The sequence below is a fragment of the Montipora foliosa genome, chromosome 5 (genome assembly GCF_036669935.1).
Source record: "Montipora foliosa isolate CH-2021 chromosome 5, ASM3666993v2, whole genome shotgun sequence".
Taxonomy (NCBI): Eukaryota; Metazoa; Cnidaria; class Anthozoa; order Scleractinia; family Acroporidae; genus Montipora; species Montipora foliosa.
In genome coordinates, this window is record NC_090873.1 from 47,507,559 (window position 1) to 47,527,558 (window position 20,000).

At 38.8% G+C, this 20,000-nt stretch overlaps 1 protein-coding gene and 1 long non-coding RNA gene across 2 annotated transcripts in view; one reads left to right on the plus strand and one right to left on the minus strand.

The window, feature by feature from the left end:
• LOC138004532 (uncharacterized) overlaps window positions 1-16,194 on the plus strand; it is a 28,230-nt gene extending 12,036 nt beyond the window's left edge. Inside the window, exon 3 of the long non-coding RNA XR_011123792.1 lies at window positions 16,025-16,194. This is a non-coding gene — a long non-coding RNA (uncharacterized lncRNA). The remainder of the gene's footprint in view (window positions 1-16,024) is intronic.
• LOC138004527 (protein mono-ADP-ribosyltransferase PARP14-like) overlaps window positions 1-20,000 on the minus strand; it is a 24,998-nt gene that overhangs the window by 4,518 nt on the left and 480 nt on the right. Inside the window, exons 2-6 of the mRNA XM_068851063.1 lie at window positions 6,288-8,464; window positions 5,073-5,261; window positions 4,093-4,645; window positions 2,525-3,421; window positions 1,312-1,626 (exon numbers count right to left, since the gene is read on the minus strand). Coding sequence (XP_068707164.1) covers window positions 1,312-1,626; window positions 2,525-3,421; window positions 4,093-4,645; window positions 5,073-5,261; window positions 6,288-8,165 — 3,832 coding nt within the window. The 5' untranslated portion in view covers window positions 8,166-8,464. The remainder of the gene's footprint in view (window positions 1-1,311; window positions 1,627-2,524; window positions 3,422-4,092; window positions 4,646-5,072; window positions 5,262-6,287; window positions 8,465-20,000) is intronic.

Consider the following 20,000-nt stretch of genomic DNA (forward strand, 5'->3'; position numbering starts at 1 on the left):
CCTATATATTATCACATAAGGGGGCGAAATTATTGAATGCTGATTGGTTGAGACGAAGGGCATTTTCCTTAATCACGAGGGCACTTTTGGTAATCGAGAGGGCATGATTACTTGATCCTGATTGGTTAACAATTGCTTATCCAGAGCAAGCGAAGTTACAAGAGAATCTTTTTCCAGATTAAACTGCTTTTTTGACCACATATAAAGTACATTTTAAACGCTATTTCTGTTGACAGCAACGGTTTATTGCATTGAACTTTAACCAAATGGGAGCGTGTTGACGGTCATTTGCCGTGGCACTGAACGGGCTTCCCTATATAATTTTGCCCTTTATGTGATCTACATCGATATATTCCAGCACTCGGTTAAGTCCCTTTTTGACTTATGGCTGTGTCTACTTAGGTAGCCTCATATATATACCACAAACCTTTTTAGAGACATCATGGCCAAGCCGGCCACTTCTGCTGGAGAGAACAGGACAACCACAAAACCGGGGACTTCATTCCCTACTCTTCTTGAATAGCAGGTGGGCTCTTTAACATCACACAGGGTACTTATGAACATAGAACGTATTTGTGAGACGGGGCCTACGGTTTATAGCCCTCATCCGAGAAGACTTGAAAGATGAAATTACAAACGCAGAGCTTTCTCCTCAGTTATTTTAAGATCCTGAAGTGTTGATCCGGCTGGGGTTCTAACCCACGACCTCCCGCATGACAGCGCGATGCTCAATCGAGCCACCGGTGCGCGGTTCACCGCGCTGGGATAAACATGTAATCGCAATGTACCCTCGTTTAATCAAGGATTAATTTCACCTGTATTTACAAAGTTTTCCAAACTCTCCGAGTCGCGAAACGACGAGGGCAATTTTGTGAAAACGTTGAAAATACGCGTGAAATTATTCCTTAATTACATATACAAAACACAACATGAATATGTACACTTCAAAAATAGAACAAATTGATTTATGTGTAGACATAAAAGGGGGAGTGGGGGCAGTACAGTCAACTCTGTCTAAGCGGAAACACTGCCTCATTCTCACGAGGAAATTACTGCTTGTTACGGCTCAATTTACTTTCCATACTTCTCCATAATGCGGACATACTGGAACTGGTTCCGAGGGTGTTTGATTAACAGAGAACGGACTGTATTCTTTTAAGAGAGAAGCCTAGGCCCACTTAATTTCATCGTACATCCCCTGGATATAGACAAGACGTGCTGCGGTCTGTATCTGCGATTTGCATGGGTCCACATTAGAAATCCCGCACAACATGTCATCACCCCTCAACAGCTTCAAAAATAAATACTTACCATGCACCCCACAAAAGCTTCTGTTAAAACCCTGCGTGTTCATAGCAGTTACATTTTTAGCATCGGTGCCATGAAATAGCTGTCGTTCATTATTTCCTCCGTTGTCTTGGTCCATTTTTTGTTTTCTCACCACATAAGACTGATAAAGATGGGGGTTTTGAACTCGCTCGATTTTCAGAATATTGACTCCTCTGGAAGTTAACTGAAATTTGTTCGCCACAATTTGGTACTCAGAGGACCATGGGGCGAGTTGTACCAAGTGCACAGTCATACCAGGGGAAGGTACTGGATCCCAGTGATTTGGAAGAGAATTTCCTGAAAAGCACGAAAACAAAGATCGACTTTTAGCTTGAAGGGAAATGGGCTTCCAGAGGAAATTGTGAAGAATGGTATGCAGTTCAAGTACAGCTGACGTAAACCAAGAAAACAAAACATTGTTCACAATAGACTTACAACAAAACAATAATTATTCGTACACTGACAAAGAACACCGAGGAAGAGTCTGGTATTGCCTAATGTTACGGCCATGGAACACTCTTTCTCCCTTAATATGTCAACTGCCAAACTCTTTTAATTTTAGTCTAGTTTATCATATGTAAATTACCTTATTCATCTAAGTAGATTCGGAATCCATTTATATTGTATTCGTAGACTTTTATATTTTATTGTTCTCTCTTGGTGGGGGACTAATGTATATATGAGGATTCAGTTCTTCTCTAGTAGCACCCTTTTTGCATTATCTTAACATCTTTACTATGCAAATAAAGTTTCTATAAATAAAAATAAAGAAGGCATTTTCCTATTGATGTACCAAATTGTAAATTTATTCAATTCATTAAGCAAATTGCTTCAATTACATGAATTTACAATTTACACTTCTCCGCGATCGCATAAATTTAAAATTGCTTAAACTGCATAAATTTGCAATTTACACTTCCCTACGATCGCTGGGGAAGATTACGGGACCTAAGGAAAAATTGGGAATAAGAGAAAATAGCAAGCAGTCTGTCTGAAGGATTAAATTAATAGATATTTGCACCACTGGACATTCGGTGAAAAAGGAAGGAAGGAGAAAATGCTGGCCACGTCCACGAGGAGGGGGAAAGTAAAGTGGTATTACTAAAATTGTCGGTTGGAAGAATCTTCTTTCCTTTCTGAAAAAATCACATTTTTCTCATTAACACAGAGCCATCAAACTTATTTGTTCACTAACCTTCGTCAGATCCTTTCACCTTTCTGTGAATTGTTATCGTCTCCCCGTTGTACCGTCCTTGACCAGTTTTTGCTTTCAAATTGATGTCAAACTCATCTGCTCTTAAAGATACTCTAACAAAGGCTTCGCTTTTAGCGTGCGCCATCTCTAACTTCGCGTTGGTTTTCAAATCAAACACCATTTTGATCCCTTGTATTTCATAACTCCATTCAATGAGCTTTGAAACCAATAGCGCTTGTTGCTTTTCCATGATTTTCTTATTTCTTTCATTAATTTCGTGCCAGATCTCTTCAACCATACTTGTCACTTCAGTTGGTCCGCCACGGACCAGGATGCGGTCAATGTCAGCCTCGATGTCAAGCCTTACGTCACGGTCACTAGCTTTTTTCCTCAAGGAGTCAATCTGCCTGTGAGAAAGTTGGTTAACAGCCTCATTCTCGACTTTCTGAGTCGTGCAAGCTTCACAGAAACCTCTCTTCAAAGAATCTACCGCTTTTTCCACGCTTGTCGCGTCCTTGCCTGCAACACAGATTATTATAGATGGGTCGTTCGTCAAACTCAACCCTCTACCATATTCTCTGAGTTGCCTCGTATGCCCTGAGGAGGAATCACTATCAAGTTTGTGATCAGCTTCCCTGGCTGAATGTCTCTGATAAGCCTGCAAAAATTCCTGCTTTATTGAAGCTTTAAATACGACAATGCGCACTTTTCTGACCCATTGACAGCTTAGATTGAAGTTGTTAAGAGCCTGAAAGGTGAGTTGGGCCGAGTCTGCCGCAGACAGACCATAAGCACCACTGCCAACACAAGGAAGTGAAAGAGAGCGAAGTTTGTATTTATCCGCCAAGCGAAGACCAGCTTCTAAACATGCCTGAAGATGATGTTTATCCTTCGACTCTGAAGAGAAAAGAAAGCAGAAATAAAATACGAAAACTGGTCATATTGAATGATTCACGAGTGGGATTTGGTCGTAAATTCACGATCTCCACATCCTACTGGGCCCGAACACCACGCTTAATATATATTTGAATTAAGGGAAGAAATATTTTACGACTCTTATATCATCGCACTCATGCCTTCGACATATCCATGACTTCTGCGCAGCTAGCTATTCATTTGTGTCAATCTTTATAAACCCGTGCAGGGTGTGGATATCACGAGGGTTGAGTTCAGGCTGAATTTTCAGGCTTTCCTTTCGTTACTGCTTACGTAACTTCACAAGTTAATGTACGTAACGTTTATAAATGCAAATATCTAATAATCATAACATTGCTTCTTTCCACAGTCCAAGTCTCTTCATAATGACAAAAATGTAGACCTTACTCTATCTCATAACACGAGAACAAAATGGTTTCGCCGCTACGAGGTAATAGCCACAGTAATGAATTCAAAAGATGCAACAGACAAATCAGGTCTTTGCTGAACAGGAGTAGGACGGTTTGTGCGATTTTCGAGAAAACAAAGCACAAACTGTTAAAACGTTAACACGCTTTAGGTTCAATTCCAGGACACTGAAGAGTTAATACGTATCTAACATTACTCGGAAGATATAAAAGTGAAAAAGAAACCTGGAATAATGTGAATAACTTTAAGCGCTGCTAAATTGCCTCCACTTGTCATCACAGCTGAGCCCGCAATTTGATTTCCCAGTTGGCTGCACTCTTGTTGGATCTGTAGCCCGCCTCTTTTCAAGATAGCTTTGCTCAATTCACCGGCATTGTTCATGTTCATATCAGTGCTGATGATGTTTAAAACTGCATCAGTTTTTTCCAGAGTCAAATCAGCATTTATGACTTCAATACTCGGGCCTGTGTTCTTGCTGTTTTTTAGTCGGACCAAACCATGTTCAGATGACAAGCTATGCTTAGATTGCAAGTTGGCCATCTCTTGTTTGAAAGCAGTGATCAGGGCCTGATCTTGTTGGTACACCACAAATCGAATATCTTTCAAGCTGGACGAAGCATTTGTCTCGCAAAAGCTGAAAACTTCTTCCAACATTATTCTAGAGGCTTCGTTGGGTGGAAACTTTAAATTCCCCGTGCCTATAACAGGAAAAGTTATGGAGCTCATTCGTAGATCTTCACCCTTCTGAAGACACCTCTGCACGATGTTTCGCAAAACCTTTAATGAAAATAAATGAAAATGCCGAATTTTGTTACCAAGACACAGCATTAATTGCCACATCCTGCAGGAATCACATTTTCTATGTCAAAAAGGGCGGTTACCGTACCCCTGAGATAGCAATGCTCAAGTGCGCAAACTCAGTGACTGTCTTTTCATCGATATGCCTCAGTGCGCGAAATCTTCTTACGCACGAATATAATGCACTTAATGAATAATGTATAGCTCACTAGTAGAGCATCCGCACTAGTGATCGAAAGGTCGCCGATTTGACTCCTGCAAGGTCACTTTTGTAGACGTATTTACGGCCATCAACAATATAGATTAAAGCGTATGAGCAAATAAATCGGGACGATAACGGTAAAATTGCTTGCTGTACTCTAGTAGATTTTCAAGTAGTCGTAATAAAATTAGTTTAAACACTGACCGTCTCGCCAATGCCTGAGTCCCATGGGCTACAGTTGGTATGAATCACGTGCCAGCAGGGTAATGCGAACCCAGGAGTGACTGTAATGTGACCAGTGTTTGGCGTTTTTACGCTCTTCCTTATCAGCGGACCACCCGCCTTAAGGATTGCTTTGGAGCATGCTCCTTGTGAACTGACCAGGATGTCAACCTGTGGTTTAAAAACGGATTATTAACAATCCAATTAGGAAATTTGAATCTTTTTGGACATCTGGATGTTATTTATTTTCACTATTTTACAATACGTCAATTACAGAAAATACAAGAATACCAAATAAAGAAAAAAGAAAGTGGCGAGGAAACCTAAATGAAACCTCGCGTCTCATATGAAGTTATGAAAACAAAGAGGTGGGAGGACGAGAGTCAAGGCCTACATTGAAAAATCAATATTTCGCAATTGTACAAGAGAAATAACTGTGTTTTAAGAAACTAATATACAACCTTTGGACCGTAAACGAAAGCGATGAACGAAACTATACGACTTTTACATAGAAGCGAAAGAAACGAAACTTGATTCAAATAAATCTTACAAATGCGATTTTGTTACAATGTTGTTCTCTGATGACCGATTCGAACGAAAAAGAAAAACTCGAACAGTAAGGAAATTTTGGCAGCTTATGTTAACATGCCGCTCCAATCAGGTGGCCGATAGGTCCCTAAGCGTCCCGAACATCAGTGCTTAACAGTGGTGAGAGCACTCGCTTCCCACCAGTGTGACCCGGGTTGGATTCCCAGACTCGCCGTCATACGTGGGTTTGGTTTATGGCTTCTCTTCTCTGCTCCAAGAGGTTTTTCTCCGAATACTCCGGTTTTCCCCTCTCCACGTAAACCAATATTTGCGTTGATTTGATTTTAATATATTTCGTTAGTGTCCCCAATTAGTGCTCATGTGCTAAATCCATTGACACTAAAATAATCGATGCCCTTATTGCTCGTTTTTCCAGAATCAAGATTCGATAAAGACTACTATCTCTTATAAGTAGATCCTCAAACTAAGTTAAAATGGTATAGATATGGAAGGATCAGAGAGTTGTATAGAGAGTCCGAAGAGAAATTTTGAACAGAACGAAACTGGATCTACAGATTACACCAATCGACTTAGATATTTTACCGGCAGAATTTCCACTGAGGTCTATCACTCCAAAAGAATCCATGGAACTGAAATCACTTAACTCACCTTTTCCGCCTCGATGATTCCAGCTCTCCATGAAACACGGTGGCCAGCTTTGGTGGCGAAGGAAGATCGATCAGTTTCGCTTACAATTGCTTCCCCCTCATCATCATTGTCATCATCACTACCAATGGCTCGCTCATTATCGTAACCGCTGCTTGTGGAGTCAGAGCCTGCTTGTGCACCTTGTGCTTTATCTTCCTCTCGCTCCGAGTCAAACCTCTTCTCGACATGGATCGCACATTCATACTTTTTCTCAATCGTTTTTTCTAGAAGATCTCCTTTCCCACTTGCATAAAATTTTCTCAGCCCTGGCTGTTTGATGTCAACCATTTTACAGCTGACACTGGTCACAATAGTGTTCAGTTCATCTCGTGCTCGCTTAAGGCCTTCTTTATTGCCAGAAATAACAAGATCTTCTCCTCCTTTTCCACTTTCAACTTTCACTCCAAAGCTTGCGAGTTGGGTTTCAATCAAGCGACACTCAGACAGGTATTTTCTAATGACTTTAGAGGATCTAAAGCGCTCTTCTCGAATGCAGTTGTTTCCTAAGAAATAATTTAGTTTCTGTGCAGCTTTCGTGGCACGTTCTCGGAATCCGGCAATAAAGGTTTCACTGAATTCATTCTGATGTACACGGACATCTCCTTTAGTATTGACCTCATCGCATAGTTGGCGCCATTCTGGAGTTTTCAACAAATGTCGGTTCGTCTCATCTACGAAAACCTTCTCCTCTGAAGTCAGCTTGTCCAAAAGACTGGCAGCCTGGTAAGCCTGTGCAGCCGAGTTGCCCACGATGCGAACCTCGTCGTTAAAGTTCCTACTCGTGACTGATTCATCCATTGTGGCCAACGCCTTTTCTTCCCCCATCACTGATCCTTCTTTCATCTCCTGACCACCAAGAGTTCTCGTGTGACCACTAATTGCTTCAGTATGGCTTAAGGTGCCTTCATTAGTCGTTGGTCCACCCAGCTCACAAACGACTAATATATTTTCCTCAATCCGCTCACCTTTTTCGACACCAAGACTTTGATTTTCGCCCACGCTGGATGTGCTCTGTTCTCGCCCTTCGTCCCCATGATCCTGTCCTACGTCAATCTGAGAACCTAGAGCAAATGGGTCCCTACTGATGTGTTCATCTTCGTCGCGCTGGCCAAAGTCTGACTTGAAATTCGATTTCCGTTCCATTAAAACGTTTTTGATCTTTTTAAAGGCCCCTCTTAGGCCATTTTTGTTGTTATGGATTAGTCGATCTTGTCCTTGAGTCAAATCCGCTTGACAATAATCCTCTTGTTTTTGCTTCAGAAACCCAGATTTATCACCTCCTTGATCTTTGCAAGCTCCTCTTTCAGATCGACAGCCTTCATACTCGCCTTGGTCCTTTGTAGATACGTCCCGTTTCCTTATCGATCTTTGCCATGGCTTGGGCATGGTTGGTCCGCCTCTCGGTACCCCTCTCTGTTCTGCACTTGGCCTTTTCTTAAATCCTCGTCTCGCTTGTGGTGGCTCAATATCTTGAAATTCCCGCAGCTGCTTAGGTGCGCTCTCAAGATTTGCTGCATCATCCTGGCAACGAAGGACCCGCTTGATAACGGCCCGGGCAAACGGCTTTAAAGTCCGTTCAATTTTGTTGAACAGCGATCTTGAAACCGTTTGCCCCCCTTCCCCCTCTCCCCTCCCCCTTTCAACTGTGTTGAAACATGTTGAATCCATGTTGAATCCATGTTGAATGAGTTTAAAAGCGTTCAAACTTTGCTTCAACAACCATTGAACATTACTTTTGTTTTCGCGAATGTTTAATGAAGTTGAAGCCGTTTGCCCCTCTTTTTCAACATTGCTGGGTATGCGCCTGCGCACTAATCGGTCTTTCAATGACGTATCCATGTCCGTATCCAAAGTAACAAGTTCGTATCCGTAGTAACAACCGCCGCTGCAGCCTGGGACTGAATACCAGGCCTCTCGTGAAGCTTTGTTGAATCAAATGTTGATGATATGTTTAAATCGTTTGCCCAACCCAGCAGTCAACATTGCTCAAGATCGTTCAACAAAATGGAACGGATTTTGAAACAGAAGCTCCGGAATATTGGAAAATTCTGTTTTTAGTTTGTTCAGTGTTTCCTCTGACTGCTCCAGGTTTAGGATCTCGTCGTCAATTTTTGCCTTGGATCAAGTCCCAGTTCCATCTGTAAAATAAAATCAGTAATTGGTGCTGAGTTTCCTAATGTTCTTTTTGTTTATGTCAATAATCATATTTGTCACTGCTTACCATCTTCCACTATGTTTAGCTATGGACTGTTCACGCAGTGTCCAGTAAAGGCATTTAAAACCTCAACATTTAAAAGCTGCTCTGTTCCCTCCCCACACTTAAAAGCCCAAAGACGGTACAATCTGTATTAAAGGACGAGTTGCGCAATGATGATGAGGTTTGGTTGAAATGTAACAAGCTCTAACTTGATATTTTCAAAAAAATGTTATTCTTAAACCAAGATAAAACAAACCCAATCATAATTTTTAATTGGCATTTCTGAAACAAACTAATGAAACCAAATTTTTAGGTACCCGGCTACTCTTGATTAGCAACTTACCTAGAAGAATCATGTTAGTTTTGTGTCGAAGCAAATCTCCAAATCTGTTAGTATTATATTTTGGTCTCGATTTTACCGTCTTATCAAAAACCAAGTTAGCCCTGTACAATATGGTCGGCCATTTTTTTCAAAATTATGAAACGATATACGTGCAGTTTTTTGCCACGTATACGTGCCATCTTTCCTGCTATGTTTCCTTTCCTGTTCACGCGTCCGTTCCACGCAAACATACGCCTAACAAACACGCATATGTATGCGCACAATATGCGTTACAAACAAACATGTTTTTATGGGGTCATAGCAGGTCTTCGTATAAGAGGCATCGAATTATACCGTCAGCAATATACCAACTCATGTGTGAAAGAGCTGAAAAGTAATCAAGCATGGCCGCAATGGCCGCGTTAATTTCGAGCAAGGCTTGTTTCTTATTCATTGCCCTCACATGCTGTATTGGTGGTTGGTTGTTGGCTCCCCAACGACGGATTTGTTGGCATCCGTGGATTGTCTTTGGAGAGACTGTAAACGTTACTTCCAAAATGCTGACCAAAACATGGCAGAAAACTTAATCGTACGACTCCAGGCATTATTCCTTGTATCTCTTGAATCTGACAGTGTTGCTATGCGGAATGGGTGGGCCGTCTTCCTGAAGCGGACACCAGAAAAAAGATGGCTACATCCCAAGTCACCTTTGGGATGGGAAGACTTCCTACCACTAGACGAGGCAAAGCGGCGGTACATTGACCGAGATGGAGCCCTTTCTATCCAATTTAGCTATCAGCTTCTTAGGTAGACAGAGGTTCCGGTCTCTTGGCGTGTCCACAAGTTGACAGTAAATGATCAAAAAGGTGCGCGAAATTTGCTTAAAAGTACCTCGAAACTTGATTCAAAAAAGTTGCTCAAAAGTTACTCGCCAGAGAAAGGTCCGCGAGAAATTCCGGCATGGAGGAAGAGACAATGACCAATCAGGAGTAAGCTTTCCCACCCACAATTAAGTCAAAATATACAAAGGTAGGACATTTCTGTGCCTTTTGGTCGCGTGACTTCTTTCAATGACAACAGAAAATATCTCCTGTTTCATAGAGATCAAGCTAAAAGAAGTAGCAAAACACTAGAAAAGAAAAACTTTGCTTCGGATGGAAAACTTGCTCGAAAATTGTACTTTTTTTCACACTCCAATTTCGATGTATGAAATCTAGCTCGGCCACGAATCTCAGGGGAATAAAAAATAACTTTCATTATTCATATCTAAGCCTCAAGGAAATTTCTGTTATTTTGCTCCCCTCGTAGCCAAGCTAGAATTCTAATATATCGAAATTGGTCTATTTCTTCGTTTTTCATAACAAAAGTCAAGTGCAATTAATTATACAAATATATACATATTAAAAATTTGTTATTTCTAATTTAATATTAATCAGTGAGGCATCTGCATACAGTGCAGTTTGCTAATAGTATTCTTGTTTGGCTGGCTGTGTACGTGCCGGTAAATCTAGTGGAACCTCTCATTATCGAACTATGTAGCGGCCATTTTAAAATGTTTGGGTACAAGGAATCCACGAAAAAAATGAACAACAATTCTTAGTACCTTGACACTTCATTAAACCGAGGATGCACTGTACATGTATTCTGGAGTCACAACTATACTTGTATTTACTACTACTAGAGCCATTCAAAGTTTAAAAAACCGTTTGATCTAAGTTAGCTAAGATACCATTTTCGGTTCAACAAAAACCCAAGGAATGGCACTTTGGAGGATTAAACTCCAAAAGGTTTTTCTCGGGTAGCATATGTGCCGGAACCCCGAGGAATGGCACTTTGGAGGATTGAACTCCAAAAGGTTTTTCCCGGGTAGTATATGTGCCGGAACCCCCAGAGACTCGCACTTTTGCCGTTCCTGTTATCGGAAAACTCTGGCTGTCCCCATTTTCCCTGGACCCGCGCTTAATGATTGATGTTATAATAATTACATTGAAAACGCCCCGCCCCGAGTGTTGAATAATGCGCAAGGTACCACCTGGAGATAGGAAGAATGATTATAATTAAATTGTGTTGAAAATAAGCAGACTAATTTTACTGTTATTGTATTGGAGGGCTGAAAAGAAAAAGCAAAAGGTGCAGGGGTAGGGGCTTCGTTGACCGTAGAATGAACAATACATTGATTGCCAGTTGATTGAATATGGTATGTAAAATGGGACATTGAACCATTTAAAACAAGGGCGGATCTAGGGAGATGGTGCAGGGGGAGTGCACCCCCATGTAATGTGGTATTATCGAACACAAAAGTAAATCACAGGGGACACGAAATCAATACACACAGCAACCATTTAAAGCACATGTTTGGAGTTCAAAGCAATTAAACGCAACAGAAGTGTCAGTCAAAGTGTTTGATCATATTTCTTGAATGAGCTTCTTGGGAGGTTTGGACACACGTGTAGACGTCCTTAGTTGTGGATCAGCTGGGGTCCTGGCACTTGAGTTGGGGTCCACTAACACTGGGCCGGTGTCTTCCTGGCTTGCTGACACAGAAGAAGGTAGGAGGCTTGGCATGTCCACATTACTAAGGGAGCTACCTGGTTCATTCGAAAGGAACTCTTTAAAGTGGGAAGAATTGCGAGACACCTTCCGGCCGCGTCCTTTGGTCCGGTCGCGTCCTTTGGCTGTCAACATACTGTGGTTCTTGCTTGTGACTGTCAGTGGAACTGGATGGTAGGGTGTCGGCAAATATGCGATCCAGTTTAGGGATAACTGCCTTCGCAGATGTATATCGCATGATCTCGACCTCAGGGAATCTTGAATAATCATCGATCACTACCAGAACATAATGTCCAGCTACTTCACAAAAATCTACACTAACATGTTGCTATGGACCTTCAGGCAAGGGAGTCATCTTCAATGTTTCAGGAGAGGATTTGGGTGTGGCAATCTGACATGGAAAGCACTTCTTGACAACTTCATCAACAGCAGGGTCCATCTTTGGAAACCAGACCTTAGACCTCAACAAATTGCTCGTCTTAACTAATCCTTGGTGGCCCTCATGAGCTAGTTCTACAACGCGCTTCTAAAGAGCATCAGAAATGACTATGCGATTTCCACGAAGGACAATTTTTCCATCCACCGAAGTCAGCTTAACCCGGACATTGGCAAAGATTCTGAAGGTATTTGGATCAACTCAATCCACTGGCTTCAGATTGTCCCACTGGCCATTTGATATAAGACGCATCACTTCTTGTAGAGTGGCATCCTGTGATGTAGCTTGAATGGTCTCAGCTCTGCTCACTGCCTTGGGTGTGGTCTGTGTCAGAACGAAATTAACATACCGCCCTGTAGAATTGGCAAGTAGATCACAGTGGGAGGTACCTTGAAGATGTCTTGATATGTAATCAGCAGGATTCAAATCACCTCTTGAATACAGCACTTCAAAGTCAAACGACTGCAACTTTTATCAATTCTTGCTAAGGCTTGAGAAGTTGGTTTGTTGCATATAGGCAACAGGGGCTTGTGGTCAGTCTTCACTTTGAAGCGGTTTCCCAGCAGGAACATCCGGAAGTGGTGGCAGCCCCACGCGATAGCCAGCGCTTCGGACTCACTGAGAGTACCGCCTTTCTACACTTGAGAGAGCTTTACTTGCATAGGAGATCACTTTGCCATCTTTGGTTAAGATAGCACCTAATCCAACTGGACTGGCATCCACCATCAGAACAGTTCTCTTACGAGGATCAAAATAGGCCATGATATCATCTGAAGTAAGACTGAACTTATGCTGGTCTAATGCTTGTTGGTGTACCTCTTGCCACTTGAACTCTACACCCTTGTGTGTGAGATCACGTAAGGGAGCAACAATATCTGCATACTTGCGAATGAAACGAGAAGCATAGTTCGCCATTCTAAGTAGACTGCGACTATCACTCACCGAGGTTGGTGCATCAGCTAGTTTGATTGCTTTTATCTCGGCAGGATCAGCTGACATTCCTTGACCACTGAAGACCATTCCAAAAAATTAAATTCGAGGTATGTAGAATTCACACTTGTTTTTGTGAAGACTACGGTTCAGCTCTTGGAAGCAAGCCTTGTCGTGTTCCTGTACATTCACTCCATAGATTATAACATCATCACTAATGTTTTTAACGCTTGGAATGTCACTAATGGCTGAGGCACTCACATTCTGAAACTTTTCAGCAGCAGCATTGATGCCAAAACTGAGACGCTTGTATCTAAACAAACCGATATGAGTAGAGAACGTGGTAATGTACCTTGAATCAGGATGCAGCAACAACCGATGATAACCTTGATTAAGATCTAGCTTGCTGAACACAGTAGCACCATTTAGATCGTGTATCACTTCGTCAAGGGTGGGCATCAGGTGTCGCTCTCTGGGAATGGCTTTGTTGGCTTTCCGCATATCTACACACAGTCGAACACCACCAGGTTGCTTTGGCTTGGGGACCAAAACAACTGGAGAGACCCAGGGGGTTGGTCCAACAGCAGGCTCAATAAGTCCTCTTTAAGCAAGGACTCTACACAGGCTTCTAGGCTTTTACGTTGGTGAAACGGGATTCTTCGATGTGGTTGATGAACTGGATTGACACTTTTATCAATGTGCAGCTTAACTGCAACATTCTTCATTTTCCCAAAGAGACTACGGTACCTCTGAAAAATGTTTCTCTCCACTGATATAACATTTGCAATTCAAAGTATTCCTAACTCGGTAACTGTGGCATATCCCAGAAGAGTAGTCTGACTCTCCACCACAAGAAACTCAGCATTGACTGCACTGCACTTTGATTCCACAAGGGCGGAGAACCTGCCCATCACGAGAAGCGGATCGCAAGAGTTGAAAGCACAGACTCTTGTGTCACAAGGTTGCAAAACAACACCAAGCGCCCTGGATTCGTTGAAACTCACAATGTTCACACTGGCCCCAGAGTCCACTAAGAACTTCACTTTATGTCCAAAAATGAACCTAATTAGATGCACGCCCAATTTTGACATCCGCCACTAAGTGTCCCTTTAAGTCTAAGCAATTGCTACCTAACCTGCCCATCACCTAACCTGCCGCATCATGCTTTCCAAATCTTTCACTGCGGTTATTGGACCTTTATCAACTCGTTTGATGAAATCAATTTCTGTTTCAATCTCCCACTGACGCAGTACCACAGTTTCTTTAGAAACTAAAATTTTTTAAGGCTAAAGGTTAGCGTTATTTTTAGCTTTGGGTAAATGCAGCACTTAATTTTTACTTAAAGAGCAGCATTTGGGGGACACTTTGAGACGTTTTTTGTCTGTATTCCGCGACATGAGTGATGTTGAAGTTGGCGAGAAGAGTAAGGGGACACTTCGTGACGCTTATTGAAATCCGCGTGCATCTAATTTGGGGCATTTCTGGACATATCTAACAACTTGCACGAGACAACATTTATTTTCAACGAGACAAAAGGAGCACTGGCCGTCGAGGCTGAAGTTTCCAACCTGAAAGTGTAGTCACTATCAGAGCTTGACAGGGTCTCATGTTGCGTGTATTCTAGTTCCACTTGGTTTACGCGTTGTTCTTTCTCGATTTCCTTTGAATTTGCGAGGTCCGCGGGGCTGTTTAGCTTTATGCGAATTGCAGGCTTAACCTGGTGATTTCTTGGCTGAGCAGAATTTTGCATAATGATTCACCTGGGTTCTGTTTGAACACATTTTCGAGACGTTTTATCCACTTTCGCCATCGTTGAGCGATTGCACCATCAGCAGAATGTCGAATGGATCAAAGTGTGGCAGAGCGGAGGCCATCACGAAGCCGATAAATGTGTCACAAAGACTGCTAGAGTTCTTTCCAACGACGGACCGTCCTCGTCGCCAATGTAATGAGGTATTATCGAACACAAAAGTAAATCACACGAGACACGAAGTCAATACACACAGCAACCATTTCAAGCTCATGTTAACTCTCTTTCTTACAGACCCATCATTCTCATGATGCAAAAAGTTGCTCGAAATACTAAAAGTTGCTCGAAATACGAAAAGTTGCCCAACGTGAGGGTTTCTAATAGAACTACGATTCTGCATAAAGACACTTCACCAGTCAGCTACGCAATTCCTTAGTGGTGCACCCCCTCCTAAGAAAAATCCTGGATCCGCCCCTGTGCAAAGACAAAACTAGCCAGGCTTGTAATGGGAAATATCCATTAACTGATTTGATTATTTAACAGGTGAACTGATAAGACGATCAAAATGTTGTTATTCAAGCACCAACTAAGTCAGAATGTTAACTTATTAAACACAGAATGTTAACTAATTAAACTCTGAGAATGTTAACGTATTAAACATTGCGGATGTCAATGCGACGTATTAAACATTGAGGATGTTGACTTATTAAACACTGAGAATGTTAACTAATTTAACACTGAGAACGTTAACTTATTAAACATTGAGAATGCACGTACTTTGAAAATGACACTTTTAACTTAACTTATTAAGTTTACACTGTAAAGTTACGATGTAAAGTTAAGAAGTAAATTTTAAAGAAATTGAGTTTTGTAATTTGGCATTCAGCTTTACTGAATGAACGCGTAATATTACGTCGAGATTTTACGTGACGATAATTTTACGTTGTGTCAATGCAAACACCACAGAGGTAATATTGTTATTTACATAAAAACTAAATTTCTAACTTCAAAGAAAATTGAGAGGAAATCTTGGGAGTCATCATTGCTTAACTTAATAAATAACCATATTTTTGAATAAGAGGAACGGGAATCGAACAGCAATTGAGAATATATTGTTTTAAGTTTTCACTTCTTTTTTACACAGGGTTTGAAAGTGTATGAACAAAATAAACTGTGTAAGACTGACATATATATATAATATTTATAAAGTATTAAGTAGAATGCCGAATGTAAAGTAAACTCAAACCTATTCCCTTGAATAAACTATCTATAACAAGCCAGATGTTTTGGCTTGAAAAAAAAATTGTTTAAATGTTGTCCAATTCTCGATCTTCTTTCCATATTCAAAATGGTACAAACATTTGCAGATGAAACCGTTAATAATTTTCACATCCAGTAATCTCAGAGGGTCCTAGTGGTGTTAACATCTTAACACAAATGTGTTGGAACTTTCAAGTTAAGCTCTAGCAAATTGTGACATTGACTTCCTTTTGTTTATCAATCTATTTTTCAGGTACTCTTCCTTGCAGCCTTTGCATTTCTGGCCTTACCGAGCCAACATTTCAGACTGAGGGGATCAGTGTCGGCGTTTGGGACAACTGCATGTATAGAAAACAACGGCCTATCATTATCAGAATTAGTCCAGGGAGACACTACACTGTCAGTGGAAATGATAAACGAAGAGTGAACGTGTTATGATGATATTGAAATTTATAGTACAGATAATGAAACAGACAAGGAAAATGAAAATTAATTTTTTTTATTATTTAAATATACAGTAATATTATAAATTAATAATGACGTATTCTAGTGATGAAGAAAGAAAAACGCTATTAGAATTTCAAAAACAAAATATATGTTTAAAAAATTTGGTTTTGTGATTCTTGTTCTAGAAATTATCAATTAGCTGCAAAATGGTCTCATATTAAAACTAAGAAACATCAAATCAATTCTTCAAAAAGTTAATTTTTTTTTAAACATAAAGATTTATTTTTTTGCTTAAAAAGTTTAAATAAATTATTTCGATTTATTTAAACTTTTTAAATTATTAAAATGACTTAAAAATAAAAATATTTTATATAGCATAATTATAAAGTATGAACAAAAAAATTAACTCTAAAAATTTATTGAAACAAACGACTGATAAGATTAATAAAAGCAAATTAACTCGTTTTAAGTGGAATTATATATATATGGATGAAAATGAAGGTAATGATTTTCTCAATAATTTAGATGGTTACACTATAAATTTATTGATTGACGGTGGTAATGTTCTTAAAATTGACATCAATAAAAAAAATTATAAACAACTTTTTAAAATTTTTAAATACGGCATGAATGAAACTGTCGATGCAACTGCCAAAATTGAAAAAAATCTGTTGGTAAAAACAAAATTAATGAATATGACAATTTAATTCAACAATACAAAAATGATTTAGTTATTAAAAAAAGGCAAAGTGATAAATTAAATAAAAAATACAATGAACTGAAAAATTATTTTAACTCCGAAAACAAAAGTTTAAAGTAAAAAACAAAAATGATTTAAAAGGCGAAATTATTCATGGATTTGATATAATGATTTTATCAAATCTAATGTTAATAACAAAATGAATATTAAAGAAAATTATAATAAATTTTCAAAACAAGATCTTATTAATATAATATTAGACAAAAATAAATCAATAAATACACTTCAAACAAAAATAAATGCAACAAATCAAAAATCTACTCGTCCAATACCAATTCCTATACCACGCCGTAGTGTTAAACAAATGATTCAAGATTATGAAAATAGTATAATTGAACCACCACTTGAATTTTGTGATGATTATAAACCAATTCCATCTAAAAGAACTAAAACTTTTGATGTTAATCCTATACCAGCACCAAAAACTATAATAAAAGAAACAAACGAAGCTTCAAAAGGCTTTACAACATCATATGAAATAAGCATTAAAAACAACAAAGACCCTTTAATTCAACTACAAGACACAAGAAAAGCAATTGAAATTCATATTGAAAAAGTTTTCAATGAAATGAAAGGACTAAAATTCATTGAAACATTGAAGATCACATTCGAAAAACAAACAGGTCGTGAAGAAAAAACAATAAAGTCAGCTTATTTTAACAGCATAGCACAGACAGTAATAAACAAACACAAATCGAACTAGCTTTAAAATTATCAAAACAACAGATATTAAATAAAATAGCTAAATGGATTTCAGAAGGAAGCGGTTGGACAAGAAAATCAGTTGAAAATCATTATCTCAATATTGTTAAGTATGAACCTATTAAAGGAAATAGCTATATTAAACTACCAAATGAATTATGTAATAGTTCAAAAGGATTGATAAACGTAAAAAACAATGATAATGAATGCTTCAGGTAGTGCCATATTCGCCATCTTAATCCACAAAACAAAGATCCACAACGATTTAAAAAATCAGATAAAGCATTTGGCATTGAATTTCCAGTAACTATTAAACAAATAAACAAAATTGAAAACCAAAATATTATTAACATCAATGTATTTGGTTATGAAGAAAAACAGAAATATCCCATCTGTGTTTCAAAGAAAAGTATGAAGATTGTATGAATTTGTTGCTAATTACAGAAAATGAAAACAAACATTATGTACTTATAAAAGACTTCAACAATTTTTTTTTTAATCAAACGAAACATAAAGAAAGAAAACACTTTTGCACGTTTTGCTTGCAATGCTTCAGCTCTGGACAAGTTTTTAACTAATCAAAAAGAAATATGTATTCAAATAAATGGCGAACAAGCTACCAAAATGCCTGAAAAAGGTTCAAAAGTAAAAGTTACTAATTTTCATAAACAACTTCCTGTTCCATTTGTTATATATGCTGATTTTGAAGCAATAACAGAAAACGTTCACGGTTGTAAACCAAACAATGATAAATCATACACTGATACTTATCAAAAGCATACCGATTGTGAAAAATAACTGGTATTTCATCTGTTAATTGAAAATTTAAATTAGAATCTTGATGAGCTGATCCTCTGTATTTTCCAGTGATATGACAATGATCTCTTTCTATCATATCTTTGTTAATATATAACCTTAAATGCCCTGCGATTTCCCGGGAGGGGGGGATGGGCACCGCTGGAATTGATTGATGCATTACATCAACTTCGAAGCTATGAGTTGAATAAAGTGTCATTGTCATGCTTCGATGACAAGCGCTATATCCACGAAAATGGTTTCACAAGTTATGCTTATGGTCATTATAAAATCAACACACAAAAACAATCTGAATGATAAAGTTTACTCATAAAGTTTACTTACAAAGTTTCATTGTCCTTGCTTCATTGCTATACCAACGAAAAATGGAATATCAAGTTTACAAATATAAATTCTGTTAAGCCGGTTGATGTGATTGGTTGAAAAAAAATCATACTACTGTCTCATAAACTTAAGACAATATATTGATGATGACTCATTTAACGCTCGTGATTCTTTCCTGTTTCATTTGATTATATGAATATTTAACACACTTAATGAATGCATGTTCCAAAGTGACTTCCAAAATAGAAACCAAAATGGAAATAAAAATCATTTGAGAAACAATTTTGGTAAAAAAAATGAAAGTTGTGATTGGTTAAAACTGACTTGAATATGGGGGGAAAACCTTCATTTTGTTTTTATGTTCCATTTGATTGATTATGCGAATATTTAAACAAACTTAATGCATGCAACTTCACAAAACTATTTCACAAATTTGAAAAGTTTCACTGAAAAATTTCACAATTGTGAAGTAAAAATGTGAAACTTGTAGTTGGTTAAAAATCACGGGAAAACCCCTTTCTTTATTTCCGAGAATGTCATGCTCCATTTGATTGATTATGCAAATATTTAATCATGTAGTTTTTTGCTTGGTAATATATTTTTTAAAAAAACATATGGATTAATTTTTTTAGTGAATTTTGAATCCAACGCAAAATTTCAACGCAAAATTTTTATGCATATTAATTAGGTTAAAATTTCAACGCAAAATCCAAAGCAAAATCCAACGCAAAATCCCAAGGTCAGATTGAAAATGAGCTGGTACCCCCAACTACTACTATACTATTGATTTTAAGCCGTTATTTTACTTTACGTTGTGTAATTACGACGTGAATTAGGTGCCCTATGAAAAATACGTCGTAATTTTACGAATTGATATTGACGGCATATATTCTCGGCACGTCTAGGTGACGTTCAGAAACTTTAATAGGAAGCGCAAAGATTACGACATGAAATTTACGACGTATTATTTCTGACAGTAATATGACTCTCTGGACTAGTCAGAGGTGTCTGTACGTCCAGAAAGTGCTCAAAGTATTTTGAGCAGCAATGAACGCTATAGTAATATGACCCCCTGGACTTGGCAGAGGTGTCTGCACGTCCAGAAAGTGCTCAAAGTATTTTGAGCAGTAATGAACGCTATAGTAATATGACCCCCTGGACTTGGCAGAGGTGTCTACAC